This window comes from Amphibalanus amphitrite, unplaced genomic scaffold (assembly GCF_019059575.1).
Source record: "Amphibalanus amphitrite isolate SeventyFive unplaced genomic scaffold, NRLGWU_Aamphi_draft 000461F_arrow, whole genome shotgun sequence".
In the NCBI taxonomy this organism is placed as follows: domain Eukaryota; kingdom Metazoa; phylum Arthropoda; class Thecostraca; order Balanomorpha; family Balanidae; genus Amphibalanus; species Amphibalanus amphitrite.
Genome location: NW_024881955.1, coordinates 215 through 26407, shown reverse-complemented (window position 1 = coordinate 26407; position 26193 = coordinate 215). Strand labels below are relative to the sequence as shown.

The window sequence follows — 26193 nt, the reverse complement described above, 5'->3', positions numbered from 1 at the left end:
CCCGCCGCCCCCGCCGCCAGAGGGCCGCCCAGACCTGAGCGCCGCCTGGTGACAAAGGACCGAACTACACAGCACCGTATCGGAAACCAATTCACGCCGTGCGTTTGCAGCGAGGTATGACAGGTGGAGATCCTCAGGAGGGACCAACTGCAGGTCAGGGAGTTTGAGCGGTGCGGCGACGGCGCTGCCACAATCGCTTGGTGACCGCATTTCTCGTAATTACGGTCACCGCAGCACCTATGTAGGTGACCACATGTTCCATAATATATTAATCATATTTCGGTCCCTATCCCAGTATAAAATAACAGGGAGACGTAACGGCAAAACACTGACGGCAGCTGAAAAACGTTAGACGGCAAAAATGTAAAAAACGAGCATGGTTCAAAAAGGTCATAATTACAAAGTTTGAAGGAGATGGCTGACTTCAAAGTTCTAGGACTATGTAAGAAAGCAAGACTTGAAAGCAAAGTTGGACATAACTATGTAAGCGAAACAAAGCTTGAAAGCAAACCTGGGCAGTAGGTACTATGGAAGGAAACCAAGCCTGAAAGCAGACACGACATTTATGTATTTTATGCATAGCCTTGCAGTTACATGCTTTGGTATGCTGTCGGATGTTTCAATAACAGCCACTGATAACGCTTCGATGTGCTGATCCAGCTTTGTTTATTGAGATAAGAACAGACTGCAATGACAAAATTGAGGCAAGCATCAAAGTGTGCATTGTGACTTCATAGTGCAATATGGTTATTCAATGACATCATTCATCATATCACATTGTGATCGTCACATTACACGACAATTGCAAAATGTTACGGATGGTTCATGTTGATTTATGCAACGTAAAGATGTTCAGGTTTGAAGATGCGCAACAGAGCGCTGAGGCAGTAGTGCTGAGCCGAGTAGATGGGGAGTAAGCTATGACCTGAAAGGCTCACCGTATGACTCGTCAGGTCAAACCAGCTGACCTGACAGGTCAAACCAGGTGAAAGGTGATATGACAAGTAAAATCAGCCGACCTGACAGATCACACCGACAAACCCGACATGTCACACCAGCTTTTCTGACAGTGCCACACCGTTCCAACGCTCAAACCGCGACATCGGCCGAGAATCATCTTCAATCTTCATTGCTGTAACCGTAGGCATTGCTGATTTGCCTTCCACGGTCTAATAGCCCTCCTCGGAGCTGTTCTCATCGCTTGAGGACTCATCCTTGCCGTAGCCTTGTCCCTCACCGTCCTCATCTTCCTCGGAGGACGAATTCTCGCCTCCCTGTGAGGAATCACCGTCCTCAGGCGACCCTGAAAAGAATGCAGTGAGAAGGCTATAGTGATGACAACGGTAGGCAATTGTAGGTAACTGATGACCTGACGGCTGACACAGTTTTCGAATTCCTGGAGGGCAAGACTCTAATTCCGGTAGGGCAAGACGAGGGCTGCACCTACGCTGCTCACTTGTGATTCAAGGGTATGCCCGACTCACGCATTAGGCATATGTCGTGAGTGGAATTGCACTTTACACCTTTACCATTATTCACGGATAATTCATAATTAAATCACGAAAGCAAAATGAATGTCGGTCTAGGCCAATGCGCAGTAGGACTTGACTGAGTACCTACTAGCAGTCCCTAGACAAACTATTTATGCATGAAAAGAATTCAGTAAGTATAGTAATCAGTAATCCTTGTACGGTTCATATTGTTCTCACCTGACTGGCTGCACTCTCGCATGGTACAGGCCGGGATACCGTCCTCCTGGCATATGCATAGATCGCAGCCCACGTTATACTCTGATCCGGGGATGCACTCTGAAACGGCAAGAAACACAAAACCAGTGATATTCTATCGTTCTTTGATACAAATGAAGAAAAAGGTCCGATTAAAAACTATCCAGCGCATTTATTCTCTGACGTGTAATGGTAAAGGCATGAATAGATCAGATTTCAAATCTAATTCTCTTATTCTTGTTAAGCAAAACGCACAGGACATATGTAGGCAGTAAGTCTGACAAACATCAATGCGCACCTGTGGAGGCATGCAACGTTTGGGCACAAAACGTGCACTACACTGAATGTTCGACATCAATCTGTTGTTTCACGAGCTCACCTTCCCTGGTGGGGGCCCGGCAAACCTTGGTGGTCAGCTGGGTGGGACCGGGCAGCGTGTACGGGGGACACTGCTGGTAAATAGGCACCGCCGTGTCCCCCGGCGCCAGCACGGGGCCGCACTGGCAGTAGGCGCAGTTCTCCTGGGTGGAGACGCGCACCGTGCCGCAGTCGGCCGGACACTCGAGGCTGTCGCAGATCTTCGTGTCGCCCTTCGCTGCATGGAGGAACACACGTCATCGAAGTTAAACTTATAGCATAAAAGTATATGCATTGTTTCAAAACAGCGGCACGTATGAGCTTCTTTCTGTCTTATTCGTGGAAACATTTAAAAAAACTATAAAAAAAACATTTTTTTTCGTCTCCGTTTTGTATTTCGTGGAAACATTGTGGGACAGCATGGCTGAACAATGAACAGTATGCTGGTTGATTAAGAAAAAAAAAACTAGGGGAAAGGAAGAAGATGGCACCCGTCGTTTTGGTCCAAGCAATAAAAACGATATTGCATTGACTCACGCAGTGTGTCGATGGGTCCACAGGCCTTGAAGAAGGCGCCCGACTCCCTGAAGTCGGTACCGGGAGGACAGGGCTCCTCGAACCCAACGTGGGTGTCTCCCGGCTCCCCCACGCCGCACTTGCACTCGAAGCAGTCCCTGCCGGCGTTGTAAGTCTTTCCGCAGTCTTGGGGACACCCGATCTGGCCTGATCCGTCACAGGTTGGCGTAAATGCTGCAAGTTGATAGGGTAGGGGTGATGTTATTGCAAAGTGAGCTAGATAGATGCATTTGAATAAGCAAACGTATTCATTTTGTCATTGTTCTGTTTGTAAAAGCAAGGCTTCCTGTCACCCTAAGAAGCATAATTATTAATTTGATAAGAAGATTGCCGAGTGTGAAAGTAACAGGCATGCTATTCCAATGTAATGGTCCCAAACATCACTCCGGTATTGGACGTTCCTTTGGAGTTTCCGGCTGTGATAGGATGCAGCAATATTTGTCGAGTCTTTTCAACAAAATGAACAGAAAAATTATCGGTTAAAAACATCAAATACCATGAAGGCATTCATTAGACAAAAACAAAACTTATAATTGTTATGCCGGCATGTAAATGGTCTTGCGACATTACTAAGGTATTAACATTATGTGTTTCATTTTTAGGTGTAGACATACGAGTAGATACAGAGCTAGGACCTCGTTATGCTACTAATTCCTGATGTTGTCTGCTCCATGCTTCGGAGTACTGGCAACAAACAATCTTCACAAGAAACTGCCGCTGTATATCCGGCCACTCACTGGAAGGTTCCCGTTTGCACGGCGTGCAAGCCGGCTCTCCACTGTCCGTGCACACACACCGGCTACAGCCGTCGTGGTGCACACTCCACTCCGAGCCCGGCTGGCAGCCTGGCGACAGAAATGGCGGAGGAACATTGAACACAGAGTGACGAGTGAAGGTGACGGCAGACAGGACACAAACACAGTAGATGATGATGTTTTGATGACAGCGCAACAGCCAAAGCAAGCAATGTGCATGAATGATAGGAATTGGATGCATGGAATTGTAAATACAGAGGCGAATAAACAGAAAAGGAGAAAGGGAAAATGAAGATACATTTGCAAAGCGTTTTCCCTAAAAAGTACATACGTGGCTGTCGCTAGCAAATCGTAAAAAAAACACTCAATTTCCCCTAGCAATACACCGAAAACTTCGCCTTGAAAGGCACTCCAACCCAACTCCACACCCAATATTGGATGTATTTGTTTTTGAATGAGTTTCAAAATGCATAATTGGTGAGACCTAAGCATCCATCAGTAGAAAAAGTCGTAACTAATGACATGACATACATATATGTAAGTACCTTGAGTATGTCTCTGTGCCCAGCCGCCCCCACTCACCCTGTCCGAGGCAGACTTTGGTGGCGAACTGGCTCGGTCCCTCGGCCAGTCCGGGCGGACAGGGGGCGTCGATGGCCACCTGGACGTCACCGAACTGCAGCTGCGGCCCGCACTGGCAGCGGTAACAGCCGGAGGCGGCGTCCAACACCTCGCCGCAGTCGGCTGGACACGGACCAGAACAGTACTGGCGGCCCTCGCGGCCACCGTCCGGGACTGGGGAGTGTGGGAAACATCACCGAATAAGGATAATACGTGTAATCACGTGAACTAGCATGCAGTGCAACTTTGACGGTTAACGGTTGAAGCCAGCAAAGATCAAACCTGAACGTGATGTAGACATCAGACTAACCCTCCATCCAATCTCAGGAAACTAAACTACCAAGCGTCAGGAGAGCGCGCAGAGGTCAGTACCTGGAGAGCAAGTTTTGGTGGCGAACTGGTGCTCTTTGGTGGTGAAGCCGGGCGGACACGGCTCGTCAATGGCCACAGTGATGTCGCCCTCCTCTAGGCGCGGCCCGCACTGGCAGTACTGGCAGTAGCTGTCGGAGCCGGCCGTGCCGCAGTCGGCCGGACAGCCCCGCAGCTGGCTGTCACACACCTGCACGTCGCCGTACTCTGGAGGAAATCGCAGCAGTCAGCGGGCAGGTCAATTTGATCAGAGCTAACTGTGGTAGTCGAGAGCTCAAATGTCTAATATGTGTTTTACATTATAAAACAAAACTGACTTATCTTTTCCCTATCGTAAATGAGTGGCGAAATTACTCACTTGGCAGACTGCAGTTCCGCTGCGTACAGGCCGGCACACCATCCTCTTGGCATAAGCAGATGTCGCATCCGATATTGTAGGTGTCGTAGGGAACGCACACATATTCCAAATTCCGGGATGGGTGGACTTTAGCGTATTTCGTCTTTCGGTGGACTTGAAAACTACGCATGCTGGGAGGATGACTTTTAGATGGCAGCACACGTCAGGTAGGTAGCAAGAAAATATCAACTGGCCGCTGTCCTATGCCGGTTAGTTTTGATGTGGTAGCCGGTCGAATTTGGGTGCAAAAAAGCGTTTCGGTGGACTGTACTTTTAGGTGGACATATTTTTTTTTGTCTTGAGATAACGGTATAAGTGGACATTTTTTTTTTGCTTTGAAATGTAGTGCATAGGTGGACGTACATTTTTGTTTTTAAATTGCACTTTAAGTTGACATATTTTTTACGTGCTTTATTACAAGCGAGCCAGCGGAGCGAGCGAAGCAAGCTTTCGTAGAATGGCGGAAAATTCTGAGTACCTATGAGCAACTTGGCAATGTATTTCAATGCGTCAACGACCAACGTTGAAGTGTACTACACGTGCGCACGTGGAGGGTGCCGCTTCCAGATCTCAGGAACGGCTGGACCGATTGTGCTCAGATTTGATACACCGATAGCGACCGGTTGGCAGGGTGCCGTGCAAAAGTCAGTTGGAAATACCCCCACTCAGTTTCGCACTTGCAGGGCTCATCCTTTTGCTCGCTCGCGTATCGCCCCGAAAGGCGTCTTACTGGTTCATTAACCCGCTCGGCGTTTTCACGCCCCCCCCCCCCCCCAGGTTTTCGCTGACATCTCAAAAACGGTTTGGTACAGCTTATTATACGTCTTTTCCGTACAGGCTTTGAAAATTTTAGCTCCAGGTCATCAAAGGTCAGGTCACCAGGTCAAGTTAAGTGACCCAACCCCCGAAAATAAATTCAAACACGCGCCCTGACCATAAGATACACGGCCCCACGGCCCCAGAGTTGGGGGGGGGGGCAAGCTGCCCCTACTGCCCCCTCCCCGGTTCCCGCGCCTATGTTTGAGGTCACATTATTCATCATTCGACGCGTCTTGATGAGAGAAATGCAATGGTGTTTGAAATGTAGACGGGTCCCGCCTCGCCAACCCGGCTCCGACACACAACCTTCACAGACGAGCTTGTATTCCACAACCGCCGCTCGCGCCGGCCAACCAGGACTCTCTGAACATGCGAGCGACAACAAACCGAAGAGACATCGGAAATTAAGGTACTAGGGCTGCAACTAAACAGAAAATAAAGGAACAGCGCCGTAAGTTATTATGACAATATAAAATAAATACTTAAGTGACGTGAATTAATCAGATATAAAATCGGACAAGTGACATCGCAGAAAACAATAAGAAACAGAAGAGAAGCCGGTACGAAATCAAACGGTGCGAATAAATCGACCGACTATACCCGACCCTCTTAACGAAAAGAAGCGAACATCGGCAACAAGCAACATTAAATTCGGAGATAGCACATATCAAAAGGCAGAAGGCGACGCAACACAACGGCGCGTGGCACTCCGTCCGAGCGCGGCACTCAGGCCACGGCAGTGAGCGGCACTCATGGCAGAGCGCAGCAATCACCACGCTGCGCGCGGCAGCCACCGTCCGAATACGGCACGCTCAACAGCGCGGCGCGCGGCACCCACCGCGTACGCAGCGCTCGGCAAAATCACTGCACAGTGCGCGGCGCCATCACTGCAGCGCACGGCATCGCGCAGGTCGCGGCACCCTCGCCGCGGCCACGATCACGGGACCACGGAGGGCCCAGCCACGGGAAGCACGGCCGCAGAGCACGACCGCAGAGCACGGCCGCAGAGCACGGCCGCTGGCAGCTCGGCCGCGGAGCTCAGCAGCGGGCAGCTTGGCCGCAGACGTCGCAACCGTGGAGCACGGCCGCGGACAGCACAGCCACGACAAAACTGTGAACAGAACGCATGAAAATAACCATGTCCTTTAGCACCGCTCAGCACTCCATTGAGACCACGCTGGACAGATTCGCCGATTTGAGGCGCTGGATGGCTGCATGCCATGTCGATCGGCGCGTTCCGTCAACAGAACAGCCAGACGGGCGTCCCCAACCAGCTTGCCACGACACTACTAAACAATTCGCCAGCAACGACCACAGCAAAATCGCAGTAAAAATTATCAGTTAGCAGCTGATCACGCGGCTCACATCACAAACGATGCACGATGAACACATATTTACAAAGACCTTAATTAGGGACAGAATCGGTTAGGCGGTCTCGACGCTCTCTCAGAGCACTGCAGGGCCGGCACCGGAGCTACTGACCTCTGTGCGTCGGTAGACACAGCAGCAGCTTGCCAGCCAGGAACCTCCCGGGCAGCGTCGACCACGCCAGACGGCGCAGGACTCGCCGGAGGAAACTCGTCGCCGGCGGGGTCGGCGGGAGCCGCGAATCGTTCGGCCCCCAATGGCGAGACCGCGACATGTACGAGTCGCCGCCCAGCGCCGCATACCGCGGCGGCGACGGAGACCGCGGACACGGCGGCTGTGCGCCATCGTCAGAGCCGGGCGACATCACTGCAGATCTGGGGACTGACGTGTCCGGGGCCGCGACTGGCGGCCCCGTCTGGGGTGCGCGTGGGCAACGACGGGCCGTATGGTTGCCCGTGTCAGTCATGAACACGTGACTCGGAGATAAGGTGAGGCGGGTATGGCGCTCAGCGCAGCCTTCGTCGGCTAAATGTGGACGCCATTCGACTACTGCGCCGCCATCGTCGGACTTACGCTGCGACACCCTGCTCGCCTGGGCCTACTTCCCTCCACTGGGACTGCTGGTGAAACAGCTAACCGGTGTTTAGTCAGTCAGTTCAGAGTCAGCCACTCGCCAAGGAGCTCTAACTCGCAACAACTACTCGCACTCCCATTACGAGAGGCGCAGTTCTGATTCGTGGTCGGTTCGTGGTCGTCAGGAATATCTACAAGCATCGTGCACGTGCGGCTCTTTTTCAGACGGCCAGTTCGTATATCGGAACTTAACGTTCAAAACAAGATATGTACTCCGTAACGGGAATGGTATATATGAACATCACAAATAGCACATAGCAATGCCAGTGACAAACATCTCTGGGCAAGCCGGTTTCGCGGAAACTCAAACCAGTGGCGGCATTCCGGTGACATCGCCGGACCTCGGTGCGGCAATGAACAATCAGTGACAATGGCCAACAATCAGTGACAATGGCCCGGCGCGGCCGTCCATTCGGCCAGCCACGCGGCTCCTCCCTACCTCCCTCAGATCGGCCGGCCTGGCCTGGTCCGGAGGGATGGGCGGGCGGCGCCCTCGGTCCACCTGTCCGTCACCGGAGCGTCAGGGCAGCGCGGCCAATTGAACGCTACGCCGGTGTCGCCGCGTTGGCCGAAAATCCATCACACTTGTGGCGTGTGCCAGTCGTCCGTAGCGGCGCGGCGGCCGACTCGCACGGCGGCGGCCGGGGCCGGCGGCGGCCCCGTCCGTTTAACGGAAAGTTACGCGAAACACTAATGCTAAAAACGGAGGAATCAGTGCAGAGCTTGCCATTCGCATTCTTGCACCACTGCTGGGTCAATGTGCATGCCTGTGAATCAAGAGATATAATATCAACGTTTGTTCCAGAACACATCTTTCCATTCATGTAGAACGGATCATAGAGGTCTTATATACATAGAGATGCCCTGACGCTTATTATCCTGCCGTTTCATTGGAGGAATTCAAGTTAGGGAATGTGAGCTGAAACATCGTGCGAGCTTGATTTCACGACTTTTAACTGACAAATTTAGCTTTACTTTGGATTTATTTCCCCGAAGGAGGTTTCCGAAAACGAAATAGGGTACGACTTTACTGAAATATTTTGACGACAGTGATGGTCGATGACCTTTGAACATCTCATTTTACTCGTTTTCTACCAAGGAGAATGCTGATACCATCGATCACGAGTGTAAAGCAGTCAGACGGCAGAAAATAAAGTGTTTCGACATTGGATGGGCATCTTCATGTAGATAAAATATCTATGGAACGAATGACTTAGAGATAATGCAGGCAATTACACCAGAACAAGAGACACAAAGTAAACAAGCTGATAATTATTCACTGGACCCACCAACGATAAATTCACAACCAGATTGACTAACCAGTCACACTAACGCCTTGACATACCTAGAATGTACTGTACATTGCAACCCGGGTCACATTTTGTTATACGATCTACAAGTTCCGATGATGAAGTTCGTTCAGCATGTGAATTCAACTACGCAATTTAACCCTCGCCCGCACATGCCACTTTCCCATCCTAGAACGCACATGGGGGGGGGGGGGGGGGTTGCCACCCCCGCGCCATTTCGTTCCTGCTGGAGATAGAGCTTCGCGGTAAAGACTAAAAAGATTTTTTTGGGAAGAGACGAATCCAATGATACACAGTTTTACCTTCTCAGGTCAGTCAGTGACCTTCCAGGTCAGGTCAAACAAAAAATGTTGCTGTTTGGGGTCACCGTTGGATATCAAGTGCGCTGCTTATCATATACCGATGACGCTGACGTATTGTGGTGCCAAGCCAGCAAGAACCTCTTTGTTACACTATCCGACTAGGTTTTGGCTGGCTGAGGCCATTTCAGGTCAAGTTAGGTCAAGGTCACTGATATGTGTTTGTATGTCTGTGGGTTTGTGTGTCTGTACAACCTAGGTCATCTAAAAACATTGCGTTTTAGGCAAGCTGAATTTACTTTTCGTGAAGTTCTTTGACTGTATTTTTGGTAAATGTTCGAGAGAAAACGTACTGTGCCGTGGAGGAGACGGCAGCGATCGGCGGGCTCAGCCGAGCCTCGCCGCCCACGTGGTGTACTGGGGCCCGCGTGGTCATCTGGGGCACATGTGTGCGATGACCGGCCCGACGCGCCGGGCCGGCCGCCGCCGGCCGGCTCGGCAGTTCGCGACGCGACGACGACGGCGACGCGGCTCCGCCGGCGCAACGGCGACGGCGTCGTACGATACGATTAACGTGCATTGTGTGGTGAATATTCAAGAAATAGACATTCACCAAAGAACTCTTTTGGTCCTCCAGTTAATGAAACGATTCGATCAGATACGCAATTATTAGTGAACTCGACGATTACACGAACACTTTGGTCTGCCGTGCTGGATCAGAGTGAACGATCACGATTCACACGAACATTTTGGTCCTCCGGGCCGGATGTATGTGAACTAGTGAGTGAATGGACGTACAGTCCGGACGCGAGTGCAGTGAAGGAGTGATGTCAGACGCAAAATCCGACGCGAAATCGAACGCCAGGTCGGACGCAAGGGCGGTCGCACAGTGTGACGCGAAATCTACGCGCAGCTCGCGGACATGCCATACCCGCAGCGAGACCTTCGGCAGCGCAGCGTCGTCCACCATCAGCGCAGCCCGCCGCCGAGCCGCGCTGAGCAAACTCGCAGCGGAGCAGGGCCAGCGAGCGGCCGCAGCAAAGGTGGAGCTGGCACGGCAAGAGGCGGAGACGCAGGCGGAGCGGGCGCGTCGCGAGGCGGAGACGCAGGCGGAGCGGGCACGGCAGGAGGCGGAGACGCAGGCGGAGCGGGCGCGGTAAGAGGCGGAACTGGCACGACAGCGGGCAGCTCTCGAAGCTCAACAGCTCGCCGACGAAGCGGAACGCCGTCAGCTGGAGCTGGAGCTGCTCGAGGAGGAGGAGTATGATCACCAGCCATCTGCCGTCGACCGTCAGGCTCTAGCTCGGCCTGCTGCCGCAGCTCCAAGTGAGCCAGCCGCCCAGCTGCGTGAGCCGCTGCAGCCGGGTGACAGGTCCTCACGCACCCGGGACTGGGTGGAGCAGTCCTCCCAGTACGGACAACTGGTGAGCGCGCAGCCATACGACGACCGTCACCAGCAGGAAGCACGACGTCCGCTACAGCCCGTGAGACAGCAAACGACTCCACAGCTGCCTCGAGTGACCCTGGATAAGTTCAGCGGCTCCGCTCTGGAATGGCCGAGATGGATCGCGCTGTTCAGGGCTCTAGTGCACGATCGAGACGACCTGACTGACGTCGAGCGCCTGACCTATCTCCAGGCTCATCTCACCGGGCCGGCCAAGGAATCAGTGCGCGGTATGTTGTGCGACTCTTCTCTGTACGGTGAGGCTATGCGTGAGCTAGAGGAGGAGTTCGGTGACCCTGCACGGGTCATTCACGCGACGATGAAAAAACTGCTCGATTCGCGGCCGGTGAAAGATGGTGATATGTCGGCTGTGACAGAGCTGTCACGTGACCTTCGCACCGCGGTTCGTGTGCTACAGTGCCTTCACTACGACGCGGACATCTCGGCTGCCACCAATGTAACAGCCGTGATCTCCAAGCTTCCTGCTGCGCTGGCTTTGAAATGGGGCGAGCACTCTGTGCACAACGGACTCGTCCGCCCCACGCTCCCCGACCTGGACAGCTGGCTGCGCGGCTACGTGGCTGCTGGGCGTGCGTCCCTGACCCTGACGGGCCACCAGCAATCCAAGGCCGAGGTCAACAGTGGGGAGAGCCGGCAGCGGCGTGTTTACGCGACTGCGCTAGCGCCGGCCGCGCCCCGAGAGGTCGTAAAACAGAAAATTAGTGCAATAAAGGCAGCGCCGGTCGCGAGTGAGGACGCATGTGTATTCTGTCAGGGGACACACGTCGTAGAGCGCTGTGACAGGTTCCTACAGCTGACAGCGAGCGAGAGAGCAGAGGTTGCCGGTTGTAACGGACTCTGCTTCAATTGTCTCGCGCGAGGTCACATCAGCGCCGCGTGCCCGTCCGGTACAAACTGTGGACACGAGAACTGTGGAAAACGTCACCACACGCTTCTGCACAACGGAGGCCGTGTGTTTCCACGGCGCAGTGCTGCCGGCAGCGCGCCGTCACCAGTGAAACATGTCGGCACTGCGGTGGTCGAGCCACCCTGTAAGGTGCTGCTGCAGACACTGCCGATAACGGTGCATGGTCCTGCTGGGCGCTGCACGACCCACGCGCTTCTCGACCTCGGGAGCCAGGTAACGCTGGTGACCGAAGGCCTGAGCGACCGTCTCGGCATCTCTGGACCCATTGACAGTTCGGTCCTGAGTACCATAAACGGAAGTGAAACTCAGATCATGCCGTGTGTCCTTCGTGATCGAGCCTGTCAGCAGCGGTGGCACACGTCACGAAATACGGAACGCCCAAACGACGCCGACGCTGAGTGTGTCAAATCACGCCATGGACTGGTCACGGGAGAAGGGCAAATGGCCTCATCTCGCTGACCTGGATCTGCCGAGTGCGACTCGAGGTCCAGTAGAAGTACTTCTGGGCGCTGACGTCATAGAACTGATCGTGGCACGTGAGGTGATCGACGGACCACCGGGTGCGCCGTGCGCCGTGAGAACACTGCTCGGCTGGACGGTCACCGGCCGCGCGCCGTACCAGAACCTGCCAGTCAACAAGGACGTGCACCATATCCGTGTCAGCGAGGAAACCCAGGACGCTTCGGAAGTGACTCGATGGCAAAACGTGCCAGGGTCACTGAACTCATCGAACATAGGCAGCCGAGGCTGCTCGGTGGCTGAGGTGGCACCGGGCGAAGAGTGGGGCCAAGGTCGCGCCGTCCTGTCGCGCCGTCCTCAGGACCGGCCCGCCGCGCCGCCCCGCCCGACAGAGCGCCCGAGAGACGAGGAAACGGCCGAAATGAGAGCACCAGCCTGCGTCATCAGGGGAGCTGAGCCGGCCATAAACCCCAGCCGGTTCTCATCGTGGCTCAGGCTGCTGCGTGTGACAGCGTGGGTGCGCAGGTTCGCTTACAACAGCCGCAGCCGGGCAGCAGCTGATCGGCGGACGGGACCGCTGACTGCTGAAGAGCTGAGAGAAGCTGAGCGCGTCTGGCTGCTCAGCACACAGGCCGAGCATTTCGGCGATGATATCGCCGCTCTCCAGCACGGAAGGCGGCTTCCCCCGAACAGCCAGCTGCACCGGCTTAACCCCTTCCTGGACTCGAGCGGCCTTCTAAGAGTCGGGGGCCAGCTGCGCCACGCTCAGCTAGACTTCAAGGTCAAGCACCGGGTGATTCTACCTGCACGCGGAGACATCACTCGGCTGATAGTCACCGATCGACACAAGAAGCTCTCCCATTCTGGCGCAGAGCACGTTTTGACTCACCTGCGGCACCAATTCTGGGTCATCAGTGGCAGGGCCGCTGCGGAGCGGTACACACCTGCCTGCATGCCGTGCCGGAAACGGTCAGCCCAGCCAGCGCCGACGCCGACGAGTGACCTACAGCCTTCCAAGTGGGCAAGCCGGCCCCGGGCCGCACCTCCGGACGCTCACCACACGGGTGAAGTGACGCGCAGACCCGGCAGACGTGCAGCTCGACGAATTAGCGCTGGTGACAAAGGACAACCTGCCTCGCGGGCACTGGCTATTGGAGCGAGTGGTGACCGTGTTCCCTGGCGCCGACAGCCGAGTGCAGGTGGTCAAAGTGTTAGTGGCCACCGCCACTGGTCGGAAATTCGGAATAGGCGGTCGGTCTCTGGTCTCTGCCGTCTCGAGCGCGACGGTGACGGACAGTAAATGGACTCAGAGTGGTAATGTGCGCGTGTGAGACGACTGAGGTGAGTCGTTTACGACCCCTCTGTGCCGCCGGCGAGTAGTGTCGGAGTCTGGCCATCTATTAGTGTTTACTGCGTCCGCCATTCGCGGTGTTAACGTGTGCGTGTGCGAGAATGAGTCGTTCATTCTGTGCGCCGGTCATTTGTGTTTGGTGTTTAGCCATTAGCCAACAGCTGTGAGCCGTCCGACAGTCGCCAGCGTTCACACTGTCGCAGTGTCGCTCCTGGCTCATTTAGCCGGTTGGTCTTGTACGAGTTAGAAGTTTACAGCCTTAGAGTGTAGCAGCCTTAGATCGGGACCGACGCGCGGCGCAGCCGACGTAGTTTACAGTCTTAGCTTTAGTGGTCGTTTATTGCTGTACGATACAGACAGAGACACTGCCTGCGAGCAGCTGTTTGTTGTTTCGCTAATGTTTTCTCTCTTACGTTTAGAATTTCCGCGAGCGAGGCGAAAATTCGGGCCGGCCATGTTTGAGAGAAAACGTACTGTGCCGTGGAGGAGACGGCAGCGATCGGCGGGCTCAGCCGAGCCTCGCCGCCCACGTGGTGTACTGGGGCCCGCGTGGTCATCTGGGGCACATGTGTGCGATGACCGGCCCGACGCCGGCCGGCTCGGCAGTTCGCGACGCGACGACGACGGCGACGCGGCTCCGCCGGCGCAACGGCGCCGGCGTCGTACGATACGATTAACGTGCATTGTGTGGTGAATATTCAAGAAATAGACATTCACCAAAGAACTCTTTTGGTCCTCCGGTTAATGAAACGATTCGATCAGATACGCAATTATTAGTGAACTTGACGATTACACGAACACTTTGGTCTGCCGTGCTGGATCAGAGTGAACGATCACGATTCACACGAACAGTAAAAGTTTCTCATTTCATGATCTAATTTAATAGGGACACATAAACAATCAGTGCACTTATCAGTATAGTATTAACCTTAAGTATTTACCTTAAGTAAAGGTCACGAAGGTGAAAACAAACTATGACAAGCGTTATGAAGCATCAGATCAATAAGATCGTGTACCTGTGCCGAGCTGTGCCAGGTCCTGTGCGGTGGCGGTGAGCTGCTGGTCAAGTGCTCCTGCTGGCGTCAGGAACCGTAGCGCCTACTTGACGTCGGAGCCGGCTGCCTGTTGGCCGTGGCCGAGCAGGTGGGTCGCTGACACGGCCAGCCGTAGCGCCGACTGCATTTGACGCTCCTGGCGGCCACACAGACAAAACACTATGACCCAACACAGTGATAGGGCACACGAGGACCGCTGGTGGCAGTGTGACAGAGCAAACACAACCGAAAGTACACAACAGAAAGTACTAAGGATAAATATCTCGATACCTTACGAACTGCGGACAGTGTTACTGGGCCGCAACTATTGTATGTAAATCAGATGTGTTACAGTTACGGAGATAAGAACAGCTTCTGAATAAACAAGCCGCAGCACTTGATGCCTCGGGTCGAAAATCGTCGCGTCGAAAATGGGCCCTCACTTAAATTTCACTTTTCATTCCACGGGCTGCGCGGGTGTAGTGGACAAGGCCACGCATGCTGGTGTACATGCTAGGATTTGACATGCGGTGCACATCTGTTTTGAAGCACAGAACGACAATAATTAAAGCGGACATGTATGGGGCCGACCCGAAAAACACGGTGACATCCAGCTCAATTGTGCTTGCTTTAGCGTTTACAATTACATGTATTTCCTGAGAATGGTAAAATTAATAAATAAGAACAACCGGTAATTACCAACAAGCTATTTATGCGTTATTCAGACAAATTACGTATTCTGAATGGTAAATGGTACTGACCTTCAGCATCATCGTCGAGATTGGCTCCAAGCGTTTCTTCGGTAGACAGTAGAAGTTTCGCTATTTTCGCGAGTTCTACTGTGCTGTCCGGTAGGCGATAATATTTTCTGTGAACGGTTATATCGTGTCCGAGGTGTGAGGCAATCTGATCCATTTCATTTTCTGATAGGTTCATGATCTGGGCGATCGTGGCTAGATATTTGCGCATATTTGTTGAAGTGATGGCGTTTATGTCTCGGCAACCAGCATCTCTGCATTCTTTCTTCAGCTGATACCACCCGTTTACGAGTCTTCCTTCCGGAGCCTTTGAGAAGAGGAGCGCCTCTTCTGGTACACTATCACGCAGACCCACCGACTCACGGAGAGAAACCAGAAGATCGATCGCCCGTTTCTCCATCTGTGGTATGAGAACCGGCACAGTCCTTCCACGTTTGCCACGCGTTTTGATCAGGCACATCTTGTCCATGATCTGTTTCTCCAAGTCTGATAGCGAATTGACGACTGTCTCGTTTTGGGTGTACGCCGCTCTTGAAGTGTAATCACGGACACGAATCTTCATGGACTCTCCACCTCTACGTTTGTTGAACACCATGAGGCTGACGGCTGTTACGCACGCCAAGGTGTTGTATGACTTGACGCTAGGCTTTCTACTCACAGACTCCATCGTGGATGCCAGTTTGGTCTGAAGGTGGTTCTGTAGCCGTTTCATATCTTCGGTGGTTGGCAGCTGTTTCTCTGCGTTCTGTTTTCTCAAATTCAATGTTTCGAGTGAGGCGCGCCCCATTTTATCGCCCCATTCGTTTTCTAGCAGTCTCTTGAAGATGGAGATTCGGTTCTGCATCTCCGTGTTTCCTTCTCGCATACTGACGCCCAGTAGTACATGGCAAACCTTCCCCAACGCAGTTCCCACTGTTCTTGGCACAGTAGGCACTAGGAACGTTGGTGGGGTCAGCTTAGTGCCTTCCCTGTATCCCGCTGCTTGCTTTGTCACATGCACAATGTCGTCAAAGTATCGAGCGTCACAAAGCTCATCCATAGTGAGGTTTGGCTGACTCTTCCTGTCCCGTACATCTAGGAGAACTTTGGCTAGTTTGGTCACTCTGGTTTTTATTGGCTTCAAGTGGTTTTCGTTTTTTCCTTTGCTTTCTACGGTGTAGTTGGCATATGCCACCAACGTTCTGTCGCCACAAACTACGTCCCTTATAGCTTTGTCTCGTATCTCCCTTACGAACTCAGGTACGTCTCCTGGATCAAACCTGCGCAGCAGGTTTTCCGCCTTGGTGGTGATCATTGCGTTGTCCAGACTGTCCATGTTGTCTGCAGGACAAACTGGATGATGCTGCTGCAGGTCCTCACGCAACATAAACGCCAGGCATCCAGGACATGGCAGGAACTTGGTGACTGGTATGTCGGGCTTCTTGGGTCTCCTCTTCAACATAAGTTCCCCTTTCCCAGCTTCCAGTACTTCCAAGTTGTGCTCAAAGTTACCCCGGCTGATAAGAAGGGAAAACTTTCTGTCCTGTTGATCAGCTGTCCCCGTCATGGCATGCGCCACTTGCTGTTTGTCTGAATGTTTGTTTTCAAATGGCGGCGCATTTTCTGTTTGATTTTCTTTTTACAAAACAGGCATGAGTTTACTGTATCGTACGTTTTAGCAGTAGGCGACACTCTATAAAAGACACCATGACTGGGGGATCCTTCCAGGTGAGGTTCATCCTCGCGAGATGTACTCGCTGTCGGTACATTCACTGCAGGTTGGGTCGTCAAAGTATCTGCAGCGGGTGCGGGTGCGGCAGGTGCGGCAGAAGCGTCTGCAGCTGCGGGTGCGGGTGGCAAGAGGGCGTCCGCAGATGCTCCCGCGACAGGTGAGTAGGTGGCGTGTGACTGCAGTGATGGGTTCGAATCTGCGTGATCGGGTGAATTGGGAAGAATCTCACCTCTCACTTCAGGAAATATTTCACACACTTCGTCGAGGGACCACGTCCGGTCAAGCATGTCAGCAGACTCGTTGCTGGGAGGCATCCAGTCAGGATCAGAGTCTGTGTCTGACACCACGTCATCCAGTCTGTCATCATTGGAATCATTTTGTACACGTATCGTGGGGAGAACTTGCGCAACCTTGTTAAATGACGACATGTTTTCACGCGTGGCCACCATCCGATTTCTGTGCCGCTGTAGCGGAGGCGTTCGCATTTCAATCAAAGGTGCGTCCTCTGCAGGTTCATTTGCAGCGGGCGAGTGTGCTGGTCTGTCTGCAGCGGGTGCGTCTGCAGCTGATGCTCCCGCCACCGTTTTGTCCAGGTCCAGTTGTAGGTGAGCGCCAGCAGAGTCCGGTACAGGTGCGTCTGCAGCTGATGCTCCCGCCACCGTTTTGTCCAGGTCCAGTTGTAGGTGAGCGCCAGCAGAGTCCGGTACAGGTGCGTCTGCAGCTGATGCTCCCGCCACCGTTTTGTCCAGGTCCAGTTGTAGGTGAGCGCCAGCAGAGTCCGGTACAGGTTCGTCTGCAGCTGATGCTCCCGCCACCGTTTTGTCCAGGTCCAGTTGTAGGTGAGCGCCAGCAGAGTCCGGTACAGGTGCGTCTGCAGCTGATGCTCCCGCCACCGTTTTGTCCAGGTCCAGTTGTAGGTGAGCGCCAGCAGAGTCCGGTACAGGTGCGTCTGCAGCTGATGCTCCCGCCACCGTTTTGTCCAGGTCCAGTTGTAGGTGAGCGCCAGCAGAGTCCGGTACAGGAATGCCGAGGTTTTCTGGAAGACGCAAAACATTAACAATAAAAACAAAGGCCAATTTTAGTGTTACTGCACAAAGCCTTAAAAAAATGTATAATGAGTGGCATCCGAACCAGCCTTTCACCGTGGGGATACATATAAGCACAGTGTACCAAAATCATATTTTTGCTTGGGTGTCAGAGGGGAAAATTGCTGACCAAAAAAAGGATGAAAGTGAAAATTGTCGGTCAGGTAAGGCCCAAAAAGAGTGGGAAAATGATCAAAAACATTAATCTATCTACAACTGTGACAGATGTAAAACAACCATTCCCGCAATTGCTCCTTCTCGGTGGGATTGGGAGTGGAAAATTGGGCTTGAAAACTGGAGGTGAGAGTGGAAAATGATCTGCATTTCGATGTCGTTTCCCACCCACATCTACAAATTTTGGGACACTGTATAAGCAAATTCTGGTTTCGAAGTTATGACCCTGTAATATGACAGACTTCCTCTTTTTAGGATCTGACCAAAGCAGTTAACGTTCGCAGGACGCTTTTCTGCATTAAATCGTTCTACATTATATTGACATCATTCTTTCTGCATCATACTTGCATTGGTACAGTTACACCAGTCAGTCAGGAAGGTCGCCCACCAAAACGTAATAGACAGCTCCGGGACAGGTACCACTACCAGGCCTAAACTGCTGCGTTTCATAACTACTAAAACAGTTTACAAAGAGCCATCTATACCGTTCAGACTTAACCCGCGCCCGTAGGTCTATCGGCGGAACTTACCCACCCCCCTTAGATCTCGGAAAGTTACCGGCCGATTTTCAAAATTCAAACGGCTTTGGATAGCGCTAACAGGGAACTACCTTGTGACCTAATTTCATTGACCTCGGCCTAACCGATGACGTCACAGGTCAGGTCAAAGTTCGAATTTTCACCGTTTACAGGCATTTCAAGAAATGTGTTGTAAAAACGAGTAAAAAGGAGCACCATTGAAAATCATCGATTGGGCATTGTCCGTCAAACACATCTTTTGCTATTTGAGGTCACTGATACCAGGTCAGATCATAGAGGTCAGGTCACTGAGCATAGGCGGCGGAACGGGGAGGGCACCGGGGCACCGTGCCCCCCTTTGATTTTGGCATTTTAACATTAGCCCTATGGGCGTTGCATGGAAAGAATGGGACCAAAAGTCGGCAGTGCCCTCCCTTAATTGAAGGTGTTACGCCGCTACTGTCACTGAGGTTCACAATAAAAGTGTCGTGTGATACATGTTTTATGGTCCATTTTACATGACAAATGCGATTATGTGGGTTAGGCGACATTTGGGGCCAGTTTAGGTTACGTTCTGGTGAAGGCCAGGTCAAGGTCAGGTCAAATTAGGTGAAAGTTGATATTTTTTTAGTTTTTACATAAAATGGGTATCGATTCGATGCAGCTTGTCGCGGGGAGTCTAATGGTGGTCTTTGTTTTGCGAGACCAGTATCCCACCTTAACATTATATTTGAGAGATAGCGAAGTTAACCCAGCAGGCGGTGGGCCTCCAGGCCACCTTCCACGCGGTGGGGGGACTTTATTGCCCCCTTAACGTTTTCCCAAAAATCTTCTAAATGTCTGGGTGTATCAAAACAAAACTTTTGCACACAACAGGATGCAAAAGTTTGCACACAACAGGAAACTTTTGCACACCTAGGGTAATGTGTACACAATTTTGGAAGTATCAAATGTCAGGTTAGATCACGGCAATGTCAGAAGTCAGATTTAAGGATCGTGATTTACCATAAGTGTAATGGGTTGCCAGATAAAGCTTAGATGTTCCTTGGCATAAAAGTAGAGACAATTTGTACTAAAATACAGTTATGCAGAGATATATGCGTAATAATAAGTGTTGACTTGACCTGACCTGACCTGGCCTGCCCTCTACAGTAACTTTGTTAAATAGGTCGTCATGGGTATCGTTGGAACGAAGGAAAACTGAAGGGAAATACGATGATGGGCTTAGGGATTTTATGTCATTCAGACATCTTAGTCATAATAATGGTTGACTTGACCTGACCTTATCTGGCCTGAAAGGATACCATTTTGGTATTATACTTAAGTAGTACACCAGTCAAAACTAAAAAACTCTTATGAAAAAAAAAAAAAATTCAACTAGTAGGTTAGCGTCTAGGGTACACAATATTAACCCGCGACCTGGTGGGGGGGGGGGGGGGGGCTATTTTTTGCCCCCTCCAGACTTTTCGATATATCTCCAGAACCGCTGCGCCGATCGTCACCAAACTTTCAGTACCCTCCCGGACATCAATTTTACACATTGTGACCAAAAATTTTTCCAAAGGCTATGATAGGTTGGCCGGAAATGACGTCAGAGTAACATCATGTTCTGCCGTTTTCGAACCAAAAAAGGTTTCGCGGGAAGAGCTGTCAGGCCTATAGCTTTGCAAATACAGAAAAATGATAAACATAAAAAAGCATAAAACATAAATAAACATAAATGACATAAAAGCTGTAGAATTGACAGGGCTACAAAACTGCCATCTCGGATTTTTAAAATTTTTGGATTTTGATCCCAAAAATCAAAAAAAAAATTTTTGGATTTAATAGTCGAAAAATCCAAAACGTTTTTTGAATTTCGCAAAAACCGGAATATATGTGGTAGTCCTTACCGCCTTCTATCCACATACCAAATTTGAGATTGATACCTCTTTTTTGGCGAAGTTATAGCGAAAAAACTGTTCAAAATTGATGATGTCAAATTTTCAAACTCAATTTTTAGCAATTCTAGACCCCGTAGCGCAAAACAAAGACCACCATTAGACTCCCCCGTGACGAGCTGCATCGAATCAATACCCATTTTATGCAAAACTATCAACTTTAAAATTTGACCTTTTTGGCCTGACCTTGACCTGACCTTCACCAGAAAGTGACCTAAGCCGTACCTGATAGTCTTATAACCAACACCATTGAGTTGGAAATGAAAAATTGGCCATAAAACATGCATCACACAACCTTAGTAAAGTTGGGTTCATGTGACCTGACCTGTGACCCTTGGTGACCTGACCTGGTATTGTCAGTGACCTCTAATAGTAACATATCTACTAGGCAACTGACGCCCTATCGCTGATTCTCGACAAAATGCGTTTTCCTTGGTGTTATAGCGCATTCCCTAGAAGACCCGTGAACGGTGAAACATTTCATCTTTGACCTGACCTGTGACGTCATCGGTGACCCCGAGGTCAATGAAATTTGATTTCCGTAGACAAATTTGACAGGCCTTTCGAACGCCGTTTGAGTTTTGCGGATCCGTCCAGTAGTTTCGGAGATACGAGGGGGAATAGTTCCCCCCCCCCAACCAGGTCGCGTTATAAACAGACCCCACCAGGGCGCGGGTTAAAGCTGAATGCTCCCAGTGACGTCACTAGGATGCAGTAGGTAGTAGGCTGCCATTCCGGCTACGCCCGCTTTAACATCCAAAAGGGTAGGGGTGATGGCTCATGCAAATCTTCTGGCACCGGGACCCTAACAGGACGGGCACTAGCAGGACGCGGGCCCCTGATCCTGACCGGCTGGCCCCTACGTAATTGATGGCTGGTCCCCCTCTGGTATTCTGATCCCCGGCAGCTCGGATCCTTAACAGTCCGTGCCCCGGGTATCACAGACCGACGAGCCCCCGAAAGGCCCGGTACCCCAGAAGCGCTTGGCACTTGGCTCTCGCCTATCGGGCACCTGGCATCCAGGGCTCCCGACAACGCCGGCAGCACAGGCCTTCGAGGACGGGCCCAGCAGCACAGGTCGATTCCTTTACTATACCTTTACATTTGACCGATTTAACTGTTTAACCATTATGCATATAGGAGGCGACACTGGTTATGGAGGTATAGTCACGATGAATGACTTTTACCGAACTGATACTGTATAGTTATCCAGATCTGTCAAAGGCAAATGCAAACAGGTGTAATAACATATGTAGACCATCTGGCTGCCCGGGTCCCTGGAAGAACGAGCCACTGCAGGCCTAGTTCCCCGCCAACATGGCCCTTTGAAGGTCAAAGCCCCTCCCCCGAAGACGGGTGGGTCTCTGGTACTTGGGCACTCAACGGCACGGGTCCCCTGATTGGCCGGCTCCCCGAAAGGACCCAGTTCGGGTAACCAGAAGGGTGGGCCCCATGTAGCTAGGACCCCTTTCAGCCCAGGCCTCTAGCAGCACATGGCCCAGAAGCCAGGCGCCCGGTCATCCGGGACCCCTAACCTCGCCTGCAGGTCCTCTTGAGCCACTACTAACTCCTAGAAATACAGGGTCCTTGGTATATCAAGGACCCCCTTCACGTGGTCCCTCACTGTTTGGTCTAGAGGTCTGCACCGGCCGGCTGCAGCCGCGGCTGGCTGCAGCCCCACGGCTGTGGGCCGGGGCGGCTGCAAATATCTCCAAGAACACGGCTACGGCTGTGGCCACGGCTGTGAGATTTCAAGCTCAATCTTAAGTACTCAAATATAAAATTTTAAATCCTTAATCTTACATTCTGATAAGCAGTCTAGCCTGTAAAAATCATGCAAAGGATGCCCAGCAACATTGAAAGTGGTGAAGCCTTTGAGAACCTGTAATGGTTTTACCATTTGCTGTAGGGGAGTTTGCACTCTGGTACAGAATACTAATAATAGGTACCAATTGTTCCTTCATCATCAAGAGCTTGACAGTTTCAGAAAATGCAACATGTTGCATTGTCACATCCCTCTCAAATCAATCTCACCTGGTCATTAGGAGAGCACCTTACAGCTATTGAAGACGAGCGTTCAATAATTCTTTCAGGTAATAGAAAAAGAAATCATGCCTAGGTAAAGGCAGGTAAAGGCTTAATAAAATATTATCTAAATACCTCTTAGATGAATTTCTGGATTTTCGGGCAAGTCCAATTACGTAATATAAAACTGGCGCTTTATGTTCTAACTGGTGTGTGAGTGACCGCTACCAGAAAATGCCGATCAATGAAGCCAATGGAAGTAGATTATAAGTGAGCATGAACCTTACTTACGGTTAATTCACATGATGGTGAAAACCCTGAACACGTAATTCACATGACGGTGAAAACCCTGAACACAATATTTTTTACGCGAGCTGTTGACTTTACTAACAAAATGACGTCTTCTTCTAAAAATGTAAAAATTTGATACTTGATCTTTGTTTTAGAGCAAGTTTTTAACTGCATAGCGTTATTATTAAAAAAATTATAATTTTTATGGCTGTTTATAGTGAAACAAAACAATTTATTGCCACTTCCTTTCTATTGACGTCATTAAAAACTTAAGTAAAATTTTTGATTGAAACAGGCAATTGTGGCTCGCACGTCCTTGGGGATTTGAGCGAAGATCATTATTTGGAAAAATCAAAATAGATGAATGTTTTTTCTTTCTTGGATGCTCACTAGTGTTTTGATGCCTTGCATATCAAATTAGTTTGAGACTTGCTCAGAAGGCTGCTTCAAGCCTGGCATATCACACCCCAGAAAATATGCAAGGTTAGAAAGAAGCAAGAGTTTTGACTAGACAATCACTGTTTGACAGTCCATCAACTTCAGTTTCATTTTCCATACCTAACATTGATAATGAAAAGCATCAGGGTCTGTTGTTCTGTCCCACAACCATGCTTCAGGATTTGGCATTAGATGTCTACACACTGCTAGTGCTTCTATTCTGGTTCGTTGTTTATGTTTTCTGTTACCTACCTACCCATCTTTCTTAACCCCTTGCAAGGGCTTGTGTAGGCATGCGATGCGCATCAGGCTTCAGGCCTTCCGCCTAAAGCCAGATACACAACCACTTAACCTATGATGCTTCATGAGCTTGAAAATCTATAGCCCATTGCAATGTGCCTTTGGCTATATGTTTCAACTAAAAACAACTTATTATATACTATTTGGTTGCATTTCATTGAAAGTATCCACGGCCGGCTGACGGCTGGCTGCCCACAGTTTGCCACGGCTGTGGGCGGCTGTGGCTGTGGAGCCATGGCTGCGGGGCGGCTAGGCTGTGGAAAATTGCAGCCGTGCAGAACTCTAGTTTGGTCCCAATGGAAAAACGGGTCCCTGGCACCAGCACAGGTGACAGGTCCCCTGGACGCCCTGGCCATAGACAAAAACAGATGTCGATCACGTCCCCTGAATTCCGTCCACTGCCCTAACCTGGAGGTCAAGCCCCCCCCCCCAACCTCTGGAGGTCAAGCCCCCCGGACCTCTGGAGGTCAAGCCCCTCCCCTGAAGGTCAAGCCCCCCCTTGGAAATCGTGTCCTTCCTAAGGAAAATCCTGTATCCGCGCCTAGCTCCTTTAACCAGCGCCCCGCTGGGGATCCTGGATTTCTACGCCCTGCTGGGGGGGGGGGGGGTTGAACACCCCCATTCTAACTCGGCTCCTGGACCACGTAGTGATACGCGGAAGGCGGCGTTCGAAAGCGCGCCAAAAATAATGAGAACATCACTTCAGTCACTTTTTGGTCAGGTCAAAGGTCAGGTCAAAGGTCAGGTCACCAGAGGTCATTGAAGTCAAAATTTCGCCGATTTTCAGGTCGAATGTCGACAATTTCCAAAATGCCAAAGCATAACTCGGGAAGCAATAGAGCGCCGCGGAAAACGCATTCGATAGCCCTATTAGCGCCATTTCTGAGTAATTCTCTCAGATTTGACCTAGCGTCAACGGTTTTGGCCTGCAGGGGGCAAAAACTGCCAAAATAGCCGATTTTTTCGGAAACAGTTTTTCTGTAATAACTTTTGACCCAAGCTTTGCACTAGCTTACTTTTACCGGCATCGTGTTCCTCTCGTCAAGCGCATCGAATGAACCATTATTTGACCTTGGAAGGTCAACTTGAAAATTTGACCTCAGGTCAAGGTCATGACCTGACCGGAAAGGGTCATGTTGCATATCAGTCGATCCGTATCGTCGAGCTGAACACATCTAAGGCGTTTTCATCGCCCTATCATGCTTCTATCAAAGTTATTCGCGAAAAACTGTTAGATACCATTCGTGACCTGAGATGACCTCAAGGGCATAAACAGGGGTCATGGATACCATTTTAATGCTCAGTGTGTCTAAGTTCCTTGTAATTCAGTGTTCGGTAGTGTTTATAATGGCTTTCGTCCAAAAGAGGCGCCTTTCAATTTTCTCCCATTGACTTATGATGGGGAGGTCGCAAAATTGACCTGACCTTAGGTCACCGATATCAAAATTCCGAGATATACATTTTATACATACTACTGATCTTAGGAATCGCTGAAAGTTTCAAAGCGATGGGTCACTCGGTGTAGCTGTGGCAGACATTGAAACTTTTTATGAGGTGAGGTCACTTCAAGTGATTTGGTGACCTGACCTTGAACGACCTTGGTCTGAAATTTTTACATGTGTAGAATTGATGTATGATAAGGTGTGCCAAAAACGGCGGCGATATTCGCGAAAAACCACAGGGGGGAGGGGTGTTCAAACACCCCCCTTGTACATACACAATCACAAGGCACAAATATACAGGGTGATTTTTTTTACTTGTTAAAAAGTAATGAGGTCTAGTGGGGTTAAAATGCAAATATATCTTGCAAAATTATATGCCAGGATGACGAGCATTCTGGGACATTTTGATTTCATGCAGACACGATGCGAAGGAACGTCCATCGTGTATTTTACTCGTGCTTGAAGTTACCCCCTCTCTCACCGACACGACTCAGCCCGCCTGAGCACGTGTTGAACAGTACCATGGACTCTCATACTCATTAGGCGGACTGAAAAGGCTCCTATCGCCCATTTTCAGCTCTGCCAGATATTTCCAATGTTTTCTTGTTATATCTGCCATAGCTGGGTCCAAAAACTAGAAGTCTAGGGAGGGCAGGTCGAGGATTTTGATACTGGCGGCCCTGATGGTGTCTGACTCGCTGTTTTTCTTTCCCCTGAAGACTGATTCTTCAAAAGCTGCTCATACGCCAGATGGACCGTTTGAAGGTTATTTATGACTACAAGCTTGTTCATGCGTTATTTAACGTCTTCTGAGGTATCTCCTTGATCATCGTATGCTTCGAACTGCCTCAATGCTTCAGAATCATCGTTTTGTGTCGTTCCTTACTGAACGGCGGTGGACCATGCGTGCCCGATTGGTGGGCATTTTCAGGCTCCATTGGGGCCGAGGCCGTCGGTCAAAAGGGACAAATGATGACACCATACAAAATGTCCCAGATTTATCTATCACGTGCATTGCTTTTTTGCACGCGATTTTTCGATTTAGGGACCACCATTGACGTTTA

At 50.9% G+C, this 26193-nt stretch overlaps 2 protein-coding genes across 3 annotated transcripts; both read right to left on the bottom strand.

The window, feature by feature from the left end:
- Positions 1-651: 651 nt before the first annotated feature.
- LOC122391912 (kielin/chordin-like protein) lies at positions 652-4932 on the bottom strand. The gene is made up of 8 exons (XM_043386252.1): positions 4764-4932; positions 4409-4612; positions 3998-4210; positions 3398-3505; positions 2622-2834; positions 2107-2322; positions 1710-1808; positions 652-1303 (listed from the first exon to the last, which is right to left on the bottom strand). Exons 1-8 carry the CDS (start codon positions 4930-4932, stop codon positions 1170-1172), a joined length of 1356 nt encoding a protein of 451 aa, XP_043242187.1. The 3' UTR covers positions 652-1169.
- A 996-nt stretch (positions 4933-5928) lies between these two features.
- On the bottom strand, positions 5929-18137 carry LOC122391915. Of its 2 annotated transcripts, XR_006258423.1 has the most exons (4): positions 15209-18137; positions 14430-14604; positions 7104-8389; positions 5929-6732 (listed from the first exon to the last, which is right to left on the bottom strand). XR_006258423.1 is itself a non-coding variant. In XM_043386256.1 (3 exons), exons 1-2 carry the CDS (start codon positions 16749-16751, stop codon positions 14477-14479), a joined length of 1671 nt encoding a protein of 556 aa, XP_043242191.1. In that variant the 5' UTR covers positions 16752-18137; the 3' UTR covers positions 5929-8389; positions 14430-14476. The 2 variants fall into 2 exon arrangements, 1 of the variants encoding a protein (XP_043242191.1); XM_043386256.1 differs by having other exon boundaries at positions 5929-8389.
- Positions 18138-26193: the final 8056 nt, after the last annotated feature.

Excerpts from the sequence above, each read along its gene's own strand:
- LOC122391912 (XM_043386252.1), bottom strand. The coding sequence starts at position 4,932 with ATGCGTAGTTTTCAAGTCCACCGAAAGACGAAATACGCTAAAGTCCAC. Across the intron at positions 4,211-4,408 it reads CACCAAAACTTGCTCTCCAG|TCCCGGACGGTGGCCGCGAG; the intron begins GTACTGACCTCT and ends CACACTCCCCAG. Across the intron at positions 2,323-2,621 it reads TGGACCCATCGACACACTGC|CGAAGGGCGACACGAAGATC; the intron begins GTGAGTCAATGC and ends TCCTCCATGCAG.
- LOC122391915 (XM_043386256.1), bottom strand. The coding sequence starts at position 16,751 with ATGACGGGGACAGCTGATCAACAGGACAGAAAGTTTTCCCTTCTTATC. Across the intron at positions 14,605-15,208 it reads TCTCGACGATGATGCTGAAG|GAGCGTCAAATGCAGTCGGC; the intron begins GTCAGTACCATT and ends TGTGGCCGCCAG.